The following is a 15,530-nucleotide window of genomic DNA, read 5'->3' on the forward strand; positions in this document are numbered from 1 at the left end:
AGGGTGTGTGTGCTATACACAATAGGATGAAATTAAGTTCATAGTACTCAGTATCAAGAGGTCTCCATTAAGTCAGAAGAAGTTGATTGGAGATCAAATAGAAAGAAATAATCCTCTACCCATATACATCCAAAAAGTCCTGAATGCACATGGTGGATGCCTCTAATGAATCACATGAGGCCTACCTTCCATTAATAAGAGGCCAGAAATGCTCTCTTCATATTTCTTCCCAACAGTCACACAGTCTGGCCTTCAAATCATAGATAAAGTATTTACGACAATCTAAACATCTCTTACTCACAAAGTAGACCTGTTTTGGCTGCCTTATTTCCTTCAGTGTGTCCATAAGCTCAGAACAAAGTTGGACAAATCTCTGTGGAATAACATCACCAATGTCATCATAGACCTCGTCAGGGGCAGGGTACTTCTCCAGGGTCAGCTGTGTGAGGTTGGCTGTATGCTGCAACAGCTTCTTCAGGCTGCCCATGGATAAGAAGTTCTTCAGAAAATTGACTTCAGTGAGCTGAGAACACTGGCTGAGCCCAGGGAGGAAAGCACTGATTTGGAAGTCCATGATATCACAACGCTTCAATTTTAATGTCTGTAGGGTAGCTTTCAGTCTTTCTAGTAGGCTTCCTAGAAACGGATGACCTAAATTATTAAATGTGACACTACTCAGGTCCAGGTGTTTGAGCTGATGGATGCATGGACACTGGGACAAATACTCCATATCTGAGAGTGACAAAAGGCAGTCTGTTATAGCAAGGGTCTCTAATGGACTCTCCAAGCACCTAGAGAGAGAAATGAGAGAGAAAGTTACTTTAGTCAACTTCAATATTTATTTGAAGAGAAAGTCTGTAACTTCAAAGTAGCAGAGCGAACACTGGCCCAAGGTCATTTTCAAGTTATTATTTTGGTCAAGCCTTTGGTGCTCCCTATGGGAGACCTAACAATACCTATGGCTGCTACTGCCTAAGCTCTACAGTGCCCTCTGAACTAGTAAGCAGAAAACATATGGGGGGACACATACTGTATGGAGGGAAACCCAACAGGAAAACTGCGAACCACTTAGGAACATTCCCAGGTCTGCCAACATTTAATTCAACAGGTTCCAGCTTCCACACATATCCACTCTTTTGAACATGAGACATCATTTTGACCACAAGCATCCACTCATATGTCATCTATTAAACCCCTTCATGTGCCTATATTTCCTTTGAACCACGGAAAGACAGAGGCAGATGGAACCTGCTTCCATAGTTGAGGTAAGTGTTGACATGAGATTATAGGTCCTGTAAGGTCTCACACACTCTGTACATTTATTTTCCCTTCATCTGGGTTTCTCAAGACACCTACTGTAAATCATGTAAGCATATGACAGTCTAAATTTACTAAGGTGACTAGTCATGGTGTTACCTCAGCATGAATTTCTCTAGTAATCAATCTATGCTCACATCTATGTAACATTAAAAATGGCTGGGAAATCACTGTATACACTAATACTTAATGCAAACCAGAACAAAAACTACAACAACAACAACAACAACAACAACAAACAAAAGGTTCTTTTCTCACTAATGGATAAAGATCTCTGTCCTTTCTTACCCCAGCACTTGTTCTAGGCTGTCCTCCACGAAGCAGACTCCATTCAAATAGAGATGCTGGAGCTTATGCAGTTTGGAGAAGTGGGGAAGAATCTTTGAATGAGACCAGGCTATAATCTCTTTGGTCCAACGCCATACCAAAGGTACAGAGATTTCTTTGAAAATGAGTTTCTCGAGTCTTTTCATCTGGCCCAGGCCTGGGGCTAGCCTTATAAGGGTAGGCATATCCCAGCATGTTTTGATTTCCAGTTCCTGGATTGAGCTTGGATCAAAAACCTCCAACAAATACAGGGGGTCATATGCAGGAACGGCATGAAAAGTCAACTTTGGAGAGATCACACGGATCACATCTTTTCGCTGCTTGGCCCAATGATAAAAATACCTTAGGTATTTGGAGGGCCTGTGGGACAAGATGGAAAGGTTTAACAATATAGTCATGGCACCTTTCTCCTCAGGAATGGGGCAATTCTGCGCTGGCTTGCTCATGCAGATGACATCCGGAGAGCAGACAACATGCTGCATTCCAGCACAGCCATTCCAGAAGTCATGGTAGACATTTCTTAAATCAAGCTCTTGTAGCTTCCAACTCCTGTGGGGAAACAGAAGGACATCTAGATGAGAAGATACAATTTGTAATCTGCATGACCTCACAATTCATCTTCCCTTCAGTCTATTCCTTGGACAAATCTTCCAATTTTAGTGACAGGCAAAAAAGCATGGACTGACTCAATGTATATGTACCCTTTCTGCTCTAAGCAATGCTAGACACAATACTGGACTGATTTTTTTTTTATTCTTGAAGACACTGAGCCATAAAATCAAAAGCCTCCTATTAACCTTGAAACCACTGTGGTTACTCGATTCACCAGTCCATCCACATACATTCCTCCAGGCTATCTTGGTCTAACTTACCTAGGTCTATTCTTCTTTGTCATCAGCATGTCAAGGCCATTTAGCACAGCTTTCAGGACTTTAAGGCTAAGAGATTGTCCCAGATCTCCCAGAGGAAGGCATGGGAAGGGCCATGCTGCTACCATGTGCCTAAGGAGGTTAAGTTGTTTGCTATTGAATGCATCTTTGAACAGTGGTGGAAAATTTTGCTTGGTCAGGTGTGGCAGAGCAGAGATGGTCAAGGCTTCATCTTTCAGCAGGCTTCTTCTTGCCAGTAGCTGGAGTGTGGGTGGGTTTTTCAAGTTCATCATGGCTTTTAGAGATGCAGATGCTCTAGGAATATCTAAAAAATGGAAATAATCCATTTAAGTTTATTTTAGCCCATCTCTTCAAGCTGCCAAACCGCACTAATCACATACACCAGACAGGGTCTCAATTACTGGTCTGGTGACATTGAAATATTTTTATATCTGGTGACTTGGTTTCTGTCTCTCTCATTTCCATAGTTTATTCAAGTTCCTCCTGCAATTAGAAGAGGGCCCATTTCAACAGACCTCCCCTATTACTTTGCCCAATCTGATCCAAATTAACCTGTGATTTCTACTCTTCTCACAAAGAAGAGCTTCAGATATAATTCAGACCAATTTGTGTGAAAACATTAAGCATATTCTACCATCAATGGAGCAACGTATTTCATGAAATAGATACAAATTTTACTTCTTTAAGGTTTAGAAGTAGGAGCAATGTTGAATTCTGTTCTTTAAGAGAGTGAATATATTAGGCCTGAGCAGCTTGTTATTGAAGGATTTTTTTTTATTCTTTCCAGAATCTTTCTATCCACCTTCCTCATATCTGCTGAGCCTGAACCATACAGACCACCTTTTATTCCCTACAGTTTTCCTGGTTCATTTAGTCCTGCCAGGCATACCAATGTGCCCTGTGGGCCTTGTATCCTTTTTCTAAATGCAATCTTCTTCACCCCTCAGCAGGTCTGTAGATCACTACAAGCTCCCAAAAAGAATAGAAGCTACACAGGAAAAACATCACAGTCAAGTAATATAAGCAATGGATATCTCAGAGACTGAACCATCATCAAAAGAAGATGGAATGAGTAGACCCAGGGCTCCCCCACACAATGTACCCTTGATGCAGCTTGGTTGCACATGGGCCAAAACAAACAGAGAAAGTGTCTATCCAAAAGCCATAGCCTGTGCGTGGGACAAGTCTTCTGCCTTGTAGGATTACAGTAGGGAAGGAAACACCTAATCATTCAGACTTTATGTACCAGAATGGGGAGATACACAGATGGCACACCCATTCTAAAAACAAAAAGGCAAAAGGAGTGGAAGAAAGCCTTTGGAATATGGTAAATGGGAGGAGAATTGAGCAGGTGTTAGTAAATAAAAAACCAATCAACAAATAAAACAGAAATCTGAATGCTCTGATTGTTTGAAGTTTCCTTGAACTCATACCCAAGAGTCCTCTACATACAATTTTCTTACTTGTCATTTTATAATTCTATATTCACTTTGAATTAAAATTTTAAGGTAGATTAGAGTATATAAGAATAAATCAAGTTCTTCAGTGTGCCCGAGTCCTTGAATATTTCCTTCATAGCCCACTGTAAACCAGCAGGGAAAGGCTGCTTCAGAACTAAGGAGGTAGAGACTGAATATTCAGTGTCTCATGACACTTGACCACCTATGGATTTCTGGCTAACTTGGGCTAAATGAAGTTTCCTGCTTCAAAATAACCAGGTTAAGAAATCAAGCAAGGAAGCAAGCAAAGAAACACCCACATACAAAAACAAATTAAGATTAAAGGATGCTGTCCAGCAAAGGATGAGAATAAATGACTTCCCTGTTTTGGACACTGCTCTCAGAAGTTTTATTCTCAGCATTCTAGTTACTCTCTTGAAACTCCAAGTCTCAGACTGTCTGTTATAGCCAATCCCTTCCTTTAATACTCTTTCACTATTACACATTCTCTTCCTAGCCACACCTCTCAGGCCAATAAGCTACCTCATAGGAAAATGAATTCTTTCCCCATTTTATCCTGTTTAGACTTCCCTGTAGTCAATCAGATTCTCAATTGCAAATGTATAAACCATGGGATTATGGTCCTGATTGAAACACATCCATGATATTTCTCAAACTCTGAGTCCTGGCATGGTTTTATTCTTCCGTATTACTTTTCAGCCTATTTATCAGATTCCTCTGGTAAAATTAGAGAACCTGAGCTGACAGTTAGGTCTTGGGCATTAACTGAGTGTGCTTGAATGTGATAGGGTGTGTCTAGTGTGATTTAATCTCCTGGCAGGAAAAGAGTATTCATAATTTTTTTTATTCTTAAAGCTTTTACCAGACCATACTTAACCCTGCTCCCCCTGTTTAACCTACCTCCCACATCTCATCCACTGCCGATCCAATATCTCTAATAGGATTTTATCATCCCTCTAACCCACAAGACTTTACGACATTCTTATTCAAAAATTCTCTCAAATATTAGCTTCAGCTGTTCTGTTGTGGAGTCCTTTGTTTGGGAGCTCATTTCCTTTGTGCATGCTGCCTAATAGATACTCAGTGTCTGACAGATCCCAGGAGTCCAGGTTAGGTGAGGTTTCTGGTTTTCTTATAGTGTAGCCCTTTGTATTAGTCAGGGTTCTCTAGAGTCACAGAATTTATGAATAGTCTCTATGTAGCAAGGAGGTACTTATGGGTGACTTACAGTCTGTAGTGCAATCCCTGAAAATGTCCGGCAGCAGCTGGGAAGTCAAAGATATAGCAGATGCTCAATCCCACAGGGCAAGTAGTCAGAGCTCCACTAGGCAGGCAGGAATAGTCCCTGTAGGCAGGCAGGCAGGCAGGAATAGTCCCTGCAGGCAGGCAGGCAGGCAGGCTGAGAGTGAGCCTTCCTTATTCCAAAGTCCTTATATAGGTCTCCAACTGAAGGTGTGTCCCAGATTAAACTAGTGTGATACCACACCTGGATCTGGGATTTGCTTGTCCCAGATGACCTTCAGCTCAGTGATCCCCTTGCCTTAGTTTCCTAAGTTTCTTAGCCTCTATGCCTCAAGATCTCTGGCTCAAGATCTCTGCAGTGAGATTGTCAGTGGCTTTCTACCAGGTGTCATTTCATTTGATTGTCTTCATGGAGATCTAAACAAAGTGAGCAGAGTATTATATAATACTGTCTTAAGGCAGAAAAATTACTGAAACATACAGGTTTGCATAGGCTACAGGGTGAGTTGCAGATAGATCTAATGTATGCTGTTAGATATTACATAGTGAAAAAAAGTCTAAAAGCAAACCTGGCTCAATGCAGCAGATGGGAAAGTTCAGTACAAGGCTGTTAACTACACACATGAAAATAAAAATGAATGATTCCACACCACTAAAATTTAATCACACATACACATGCTAGCACCAACAATGTACATTCTCCTGTGAACACAAATGTATTTCTGAAGTGGACTTGAGAGGGTCAGGATGTTAAGAATACATTCCTACTGTAACAATAAAGAAGAAAAAAAGATGACAGCAGATGTTGTCACGGTTGTGGAGAAAGAGGAACACTTCTCTACTCCTGGTGGGGTTGTAAACTGATACAACCACTCTGGAAATCAGTCTGGCGATTCCTCAGAAAATTGGACATAGTACTACCTGAAGATCCAGCTATTCCACTTCTGGGCATATAACCCAGAGACACTCCAATATACAACAAAGATACATGTACCACAATGTTCATAGCGGCTCTATTTATAATAGCCAGAAGCTGGAAAGAACCCAGATGTCCTTCAGTAGATGAATGGAACAAAACTTGTGGTACATTTACACAGTAGAGTACTACTCAGCTATCAGAAACAATGACTTAACCAAATTCTTATGAAAATGGTTGCAGCTAGAGAATATCATCCTGAGTGAGATAACACAATCACAAAAGCACAGACATAATATGCAGTCACTGACAGTGGGATGCTAACCCCAGAAGCTCGGACTGCCCCAGAAACAACTCACAGACTGTGTGAAGTTCAATAAAAAAAGAAAAGAAAAGAAAACAAACAAACAAAAAAACCAAAAACCCCATTATGCTCAATCCTTACACACCAAGAAAACGTTGACTAATTCCGGGTTACATCCTGTTTTACATGTACATTTGCTCATTGTAACTAGTAAGACCTTAATGCACAGTGTCAAACCTTAAAAAAAAGAAAAAAAAGCCAAGCAATGCAATTTCAAAAAGGTATTTCTATACAATTATGCAAAAATGTTTAAATTTTTTTTCTTTTATCTTTGTTTTTTAAAATAAAGTTTAAAAAAACAAAAAAGGAAAAGAATATTTATTTATATGTTGTCACTAAATCTGTAATTTTTAATACCGAATAAAATTTCCTCAGCTGTTTAAATACAGAGAAAAACTTCACTTTAATAACAAACATCAGAGCTCAGGACAGGTAGAGTAAAAAAACAAACTCTAAAAAAGAACTTAATTAAATGGAACACAGAAACTTAGGGATGACATGATAACTCTACTCCCCTTCACTCTATACCCAAATCCGTATACCTCTTGACAGAAGTTATAACAAACGCAGATGACTGCTAATTATTAAAGAATTTCGAGGGTGTCAAACAGCTCACACATCGATTTGGGAAACATTATGCTTTCCCAAAATCATGTCTACCTCTAGGTCTCCACCAATCTTAAAGCAGAAATTGGGTGCTAGTCACAAGAGCTTCACTAAAGGGGTCCCTGTAGAATAGAGTGACAGCATGTTCAACCACACATCGATTTGCACTTGAAGATGACCATAGCCTGTAGGAGTAGAATTCAGCTTCAAGATTAACTCCTGTCTCCCAATGATGGGCCCCTAATCATGCATCAGTCACATCATGAAAAAAAAGCCCTGTTTCTAACCATGTTCATGAAGCTAGAGGAATTCTAATTAGAGGTGGAAGAGGTGGTGGTAAGAGAGGAGATTCCAAAGCTTTTAGATCAGATCCATTTTAGATGAACTGTCCTACATTTGAAAACCTGTATACCAACAGGCTGGTAAGTAGCATTAGTTTCCAAGTTGCCCACAAACATAACCATAGCCTAGCTCCAGTCTCTAGGATAACTGCAAGAATACAAGGGTTACCATGTTACACCTTCAACAAGAACAGTGTTCCCAGGTTATTTTCTCAACAAACATTCATCCCCATGTTACAAGCCCATGCACTTTCTAATGACAATAATGCAGAGGAGAGCAGAAATTCCTTTATGATATGGCGTCTAGCATCAGTGTTATAGGTTCCAGCAGCTTTCCAATTAGATGCTTGCACACATACACCCTGACTGATTCTCACAATAATGCTTTTCTCCATAGACACTCAGGGCTGACAACCACCAAAAACTGTCCCTTGTCAAAGTGGTGCATGAGCAGAGAAAGAGGTATCTGGAATATTATCACGACCCTGTGGTGCGTTTCATATGATCTGCCCCTGTACACTTTGGGGAGATCACTAATATTACACTGGCACAAATATCTGACCCTCAACACCATTGGATTAGCATTTTGGGTGGCACCACCCAAAGCCTCATTTAGCAGGGAAAGGAGCAGAATGGTCTCAATGGAGGAGAGGTACTCATCAGATGGAACACAGAGGTTTCTTTGCAAGTCAGCCCAGACTTAAGGCTTGCACACAGTTTCGTCTCTGGCTCTACTGAAGCTTTAACAATTTTCTACTCAGCCTCCCCTTCACAGCTGGAACTCTCCACATAAATTACTATAGCTGAGGAAACATTTGAATCTCAACCCAGAAAACCTGGTCAGGAGGTTTTGTTTGCCTTGTGTTAAAAACCTGAAAGGGAAACAGAAAATTCAAGAATAAAATTCAAGTGAATTTCAAAATGTTTGATAATTCAGGCCCCAAAACCTGACGATTCCCAGGGAGTGGGCAATTCCTTAAGTCATAGTGAAGAATGAAGCCCGGGAAAGGATTTAGTCTGTTTTCCTTTATGATAAGAAAAACAAACAAAACAAAAAACAATAAACAAAATAAACCCTACTGTATCAAAAATACCAGATATGGTGGCACTTGCCTGTACCCCAACACTTGGGATGGGAAAGGTAGAGGAGGAGAAGATTGAGAAGAGCCTGAGCCTCATGGTAAGAGGCCAGCCTTGGTAACAGGCGAACCTGTCTCAAATACTGAGCCAATCAGATGGCATACTGGGTTCATATATACTTTATACATAGCCTAATTACTCAAGTTAGAGTCACATGGTTAAAAAGAGGAAAGACACAGAGAGACAAACACAAAACAAATGAAAAAAACTTACTTGCCTTTAATATAAATAGGGTTGAGAAATTTCTTGGAGTTTAATAGAACTTACTGCTCGTGTATAAGACCCAGTTACAAATCCTACTACTCATCTGGCTACCTCTAGTTCAACAGGAACAATGCTCTCTTCTGTAGACACACACAAAACACACACACAAATCCCTGCACACGGAAAAAGACATAGAAAATGAAATAAATCTAAATAACAATGATAATAACACTCCATTTTTCAATATTATTGTTTGATAAAATAGGAAAAAATACTCCATAGAGGAACAGTTCTATGAAGAGGGCCATGACTTCATGGCTTCACTCCTCAGAAAGGTGTCCAGTAGCCAGTGTCAGCTGTATCATGGTTTTATTTTGTTCAGACAGGACAATATTATATGCAGACTTGCATTTGCGGTTGGACCTCAGCAACTGCGACTGGGAAGAGAATGTTTGTGTGTGGATCTCAAAGGTGTTGGCTTTTCTTTAGGACTAACCTATTAGTTTTGCAGGCATATTGGCTGGCACCTGGAACAGAAGAGCTATTTCCAATTCTCTGTTATCTCATAGTGTAGTATGACTATTTCTTAGGTGACAGTGTAAATGGTGTAGCTATCCCTAACATCTGATGCAGTTATTGCATTTTCTGACTTTGTCTTTATTTATTTTTGTTTCAACTGTTCAGTGTAGAGCAGCATCATAGGCATTCCAATTGGACCAATCAGGGGGTTGGTTGATGTGAAATTCAAGGCCACCCTAGTTATGTAGTTTATATAATAAATTCCAACCTGCCTACATAGTGATGCCATTCAGTGTCTGGCTTACCTCACTCACTATCATGCTTTACACTTGAATATTTTTACTTTCAAAATTCATGGTATCAATGACTATTGGCTGGATATTAGTCTATTTTATGGAGGTCCAAAATTTTGCTTATCCATTTTACCTGAGGAAAATCTTGGTTGTTTTCGATTCCTAATAGAAATAAACATGCTCAGAATATTGTTAGGATGCTTGCTTGTGGTGTAATGAGACATTTCTGGGAAATAAGGCTCAGAAGTGAAATATCTGGCACTTAGCATAGAAATCATCCAATTTTTCAATTTTTTTCAAAAGTCATTAGTTTTAAACCCAATTATGTCTCAGAATGTTGATAAGCTTCAAACATACCTACTCATTCACATCCCCAAAGAAAACATTGGCTTCCACCTTGGGGACTTTTACACATTTTTCTTTACTTTCCTGTTTCATAGTTCTGATCCAGCACCCAGGAATTAAATTGGCCTAGGAAACATCTATTCTGCAAAATGTATTAGTGTATACCTTTAATCCACATGCTCATATTGCTTGTGGATCTTATGACTTGGAAGCTAAACTTCTCACCACAGTGACTCCAAACAGCCAGAGATACATCCCTAACACTCACACTAACCGGCAAGTGCACACAGACATACGAACAAAGTGAGGGAGTTGAGTAGTTTAGAGGAGGAAGAGAAGCAGAAGAAAGAGGGAAAGGAGCTGGGAGAAGGAAAAAGCCTAAGTGATAGAGAAGGAAAGACAGAGAAACAGAAAGTAAGAAGAAAACCTGCCCTGGAAGCTTTGTCTCCCCAGACACTCCAGATGGCAGGAACTGGGAAGAGAGTTCTGAGAATGAGCTGCCATTTCTCAAGAGTAAAACCTTGAATTCTGCATTCTAAAACCGCCAAAAGTATTCTTTCCTTATGGAGAACATCCTAAAATCCATAAAAACATTTTCCAGATATAGCAGAATCTTGTTATGAGAAGGCAAAAAGGCAAAGAGAGCCAGCCCTCCTTCTTCTGATGTCCTCAAGTAGGTCTCCACCTGAAGGTTTGTCCCAGATTAAAGGTGTTTAGCACCACACTTGGATCTTAGACTTGCTTTGTCCCAAATGAGCTTGAGCTCAGTGATCTCCTCCCCTTAGTGTCCTAAGATTCATAGCCTCTATGTGTCAAGATCAGGATCAAAGATGGGTCTCCCAAATATGGATTGTGGTTTATTCCAGATATAGTCAACTGGACAAACAGAAATAGCCACTACACAATTCAACATGTGCACTGGCAATACAACAGTTCTCCTCAAGGTGAGTAGCAACCATTCTTAAACACTGGTTCATGTCACTAATGGAATCCATACAGCATTTTAATAGGGTCTCTTGAAGCATAAGATTATAAAGTTTCTGCAAGGAAATAACATGGTAAGGTTTAAAGGACTCTGAAAACTCTAGGAGGAGGAGGGGGAAGAGACAAGGGTACCCAATTCTATCGGTTTAGGATATGTTCAATGAACAAGTTTCACATAAGAGTATTCAGCAAAGAAGAAACAAAGCATGTTCTCATTCAAAAGTGATTTATTGGAACCTATGAGAAAGTATAATGCTACGTGATTACAGATGATAATATAAGGCTTCAGAGCCTTCCAATTAACAGATAGATACAAAATAACAGGGATAGGAGTCTAATACAGTACTTATGTTTTCAGCCAATCTTCTACTTCAAAAACAATTATATGTATACTGTACAGAACAGTATTTGAGGGGCAGCCAACAGTGGATGTCATCCAGAGGACAAATGACACAGAGCCCTCCTAAACCAGTCCTTTATCCTCTTTGTGATGTCATGTCCCTTTCCTTCCTTCACATTCCCTATGGTGAAGTTGGTGGGATGCAGGCTGTCAAATTGTCAAATATCATTGCTGTCCTAGGGTGTGTGTGCTATACACATTAGGATGAAATTAAGTTCATAGTACTCAGTATCAAGAGGTCTCCATTAAGTCAGAAGAAGTTGATTGGAGATCAAATTGAAAGAAATAATCCTCTACCCATATACATCCAAAAAGTCCTGAATGCACATGGTGGATGCCTCTAATGAATCACATGAGGCCTACCTTCCATTAATAAGAGGCCAGCAATGCTCTCTTCATATTTCTTCCCAACAGTCACACAGTCTGGCCTTCAAATCATAGATAAAGTATTTATGACAATCTAAACATCTCTTACTCACAAAGTAGACCTGTTTTGGCTGCCTTATTTCCTTCAGTGTGTCCATAAGCTCAGAACAAAGTTGGACAAATCTCTGTGGAATAACATCACCAATGTCATCATAGACCTCGTCAGGGGCAGGGTACTTCTCCAGGGTCAGCTGTGTGAGGTTGGCTGTATGCTGCAACAGCTTCTTCAGGCTGCCCATGGATAAGAAGTTCTTCAGAAAATTGACTTCAGTGAGCTGAGAACACTGGCTGAGCCCAGGGAGGAAAGCACTGATTTGGAAGTCCATGATATCACAACGCTTCAATTTTAATGTCTGTAGGGTAGCTTTCAGTCTTTCTAGCAGGCTTCCTAGAAATGGATGACCTAAATTATTAAATGTGACACTACTCAGGTCCAGGTGTTTGAGCTGATGGATGCATGGACACTGGGACAAATACTCCATATCTGAGAGTGACAAAAGGCAGTCTGTTATAGCAAGGGTCTCTAATGGACTCTCCAAGCACCTAGAGAGAGAAAAAAAAATGAGAGAGAAAGTTACTTTAGTCAACTTCAATATTTATTTGAAGAGAAAGTCTGTAACTTCAAAGTAGCAGAGCAAGCACTGGGCCAAGGTCATTTTCAAGTTATTATTTTGGTCAAGCCTTTGGTGCTCCCTATGGGAGACCTAACAATACCTATGGCTGCTACTGCCTAAGCTCTACAGTGCCCTCTGAACTAGTAAGCAGAAAACATATGTGAGGACACATACTGTATGGAGGGAAACCCAACAGGAAAACTGCGAACCACTTAGGAACATTCCCAGGTCTGCCAACATTTAATTCAACAGGTTCCAGCTTCCACACATATCCACTCTTTTGAACATGAGACATCATTTTGACCACAAGCATCCACTCATATGTCATCTATTAAACCCCTTCATGTGCCTATATTTCCTTCGAACCACGGAAAGACAGAGGCAGATGGAACCTGCTTCCATAGTTGAGGTAAGTGTTGACATGAGATTATAGGTCCTGTAAGGTCTCACACACTCTGTACATTTATTTTCCCTTCATCTGGGTTTCTCAAGACACCTACTGTAAATCATGTAAACATTTGACAGTCTAAATTTACTAAGGTGACTAGTCATGGTGTTACCTCAGCATGAATTTCTCTAGTAATCAATCTATGCTCACATCTATGTAACATTAAAAATGGCTGGGAAATCACTGTATACACTAATACTTAATGCAAACCAGAACAAAAACAACAACAACAACAACAACAACAACAAACAAAAGGTTCTTTTCTCACTAATGGATAAAGATCTCTGTCCTTTCTTACCCCAGCACTTGTTCTAGGCTGTCCTCCACGAAGCAGACTTCATTCAAATAGAGATGCTGGAGCTTATGCAGTTTGGAGAAGTGGGGAAGAATCTTTGAATGAGACCAGGCTATAATCTCTTTGGTCCAACGCCATACCAAAGGTACAGAGATTTCTTTGAAAATGAGTTTCTCGAGGCTTTTCATCTGGCCCAGGCCTGGGGCTAGCCTTATAAGGGTAGGCATATCCCAGCATGTTTTGATTTCCAGTTCCTGGATTGAGCTTGGATCAAAAACCTCCAACAAATACAGGGGGTCATATGCAGGAACGGCATGAAAAGTCAACTTTGGAGAGATCACACGGATCACATCTTTTCGCTGCTTGCCCCAATGATAAAAATACCTTAGGTATTTGGAGGGCCTGTGGGACAAGATGGAAAGGTTTAACAATATAGTCAGGGCACCTTTCTCCTCAGGAATGGGGCAATTCTCCGATGGCTTGCTCATGCAGATGACATCTGGAGAGCAGACAACATGCTGCATTCCAGCACAGCCATTCCAGAAGTCATGGTAGACATCTCTTAAATCAAGCTCTTGTAGCTTCCAACTGCTGTGGGTAAAACAGAAGGACATCTAGATGAGGAGATACAATATGTAATCTGCATGACCCCACAATTCATCTTCCCTTCAGTCTATTCCTTGGACAATTCTTCCAATTTTAGTGACAGGCAAAAAAGCATGGACTGACTCAATGTATATGTACCCTTTCTGCTCTAAGCAATGCTAGACACAATACTGGACTGATTTTTTTTTTATTCTTGAAGACACTGAGCCATAAAATCAAAAGCCTCCAATTAACCTTGAAACCACTGTGGTTACTCGATTCACCAGTCCATCCACATACATTCCTCCAGGCTATCTTGGTCTAACTTACCTAGGTCTATCCTTCTTTGTCATCAGCAAGTCAAGAAGAAAAAATTGTGTGTAGGATTCTGAATAAAGAGGATAAGTCTATGTGAAAATTTCTCACTTTAGAAGAGGCACAGTATGAAAGATACAAAGATCACTCTCAACAAACATTTGAAGGCCATGAAGAAAAACTACTTGAGATAATAAAATGGATAGATGAAAATATTTGATTTCCTTGTCTGGAAATGGAAGAGTGACCAGTCTTTTGGGTTGTCATAGAACTCAATAAATAAGCAGAAATCATTACGCTGCTCAGAGTATTAAAGTGAAGTTTTAACAGAGATGCTGACTTGTGTAAAATGGATTTTTTACCTACAGATAACCAAACTATGAGGAGAAGCTGCAGAGTTGTAAAAGAATGTGTATGGAGGTACACTTCAGCAGTTTTAGTTGTACTTCTCCACCATGTCAAGTGCTCAGGACATTTCAATCTGCTTGCTTTGCTTTAGTTTGGATGATTCTTATGTTTATTAGCCTAGTTATAGCAAAAAAATAATGAAGTTAATGTTCACTAATTAGTTCCAAAACTGAGGTGCCTTGAATTTTAACAAAATTATGAAATATTATTGTCTGTAATATTTCATATATCTTTACAAAAGTCTATTCTTTGAACATAAGAAGTTAGTCTTTAATTTAGTTTTTTTAATGCTGTATCAAAATTTTGAACTTCTCTAGATAGAAAAATATTTTCACATTTTTCAAAACTTTGCAATGATCAGTACTAGTGTATATTCAGTACTTGCTGGGCATGTGAACTGGTTGTTGGAGAACTAATCAGATTGATAAATGTGCAGGCTGATTTATCTAATCTGATTTTTATTGAAGTTCTGGGATAGATGTAAGATATTTGATCTGCTGTTGACTTATTGTAGAGTGGTTTGGAAGAACCTGGGGTCCTCTTCCATTGAGCAGCTGAGGACTTTTGGTGTTGCTTTGTACTATAGATATTAAGAGAGTTGTGATTGATCCTGCTGCTTTGTACCATCTATATTGAGATGAATTCAGAGAACCTACTGCATTCTCCTACCAGGAATGGCCCAAGTTGTTTCTTTTTTTAATTCCTCAGGCCTTTCCTCAACTCTGAATAACCACTGAAAATACATACACCATTAAGTAGACGTGGAGAAATTTCTATGAGGCAGTTTGAACCTTGAAGAAGTGTTGTCTCTTTAAATGTCTAAACTTTGTGCTATGTGAGACCTTGAAGCTATCCTCTTCCTGGTCCTAAGAACATGCTGGCTAACCTGGACATCATTCTCTTGATTGGGGTTAGCTAACGCCCAAAGCTATTGAGGTTTCTTTGTGTTGTTTGCCTTCATAAGGACCAAGGACAAGATCATCTTGCTAGCTTGAAACTTTTCCATCCCCAATTAATCTTGTATGAGTTTTGAATAAAATAGATAGAGCTAGCTAGGTGTCAGTTTTCCCTGAGAGACTATACCCCTCTAC

The 15,530-nt window shown here is 39.8% G+C and overlaps 1 protein-coding gene across 1 annotated transcript; it reads right to left on the bottom strand.

The window, feature by feature from the left end:
• Positions 1 to 217: 217 nt before the first annotated feature.
• LOC308413312 (PRAME family member 12-like) lies at positions 218 to 13,745 on the bottom strand (the record flags this gene model as incomplete). The annotated part of the gene is made up of 3 exons (XM_080908237.1): positions 218 to 791; positions 1,606 to 2,193; positions 13,135 to 13,745. 3 exons carry the CDS (start codon positions 13,743 to 13,745, stop codon positions 218 to 220), a joined length of 1,773 nt encoding a protein of 590 aa, XP_080764363.1.
• Between the last annotated feature and the right edge of the window lie 1,785 nt (positions 13,746 to 15,530).

Source organism: Micromys minutus, assembly GCF_963924665.1.
Source record: "Micromys minutus genome assembly, chromosome: 32".
Taxonomy (NCBI): Eukaryota; Metazoa; Chordata; class Mammalia; order Rodentia; family Muridae; genus Micromys; species Micromys minutus.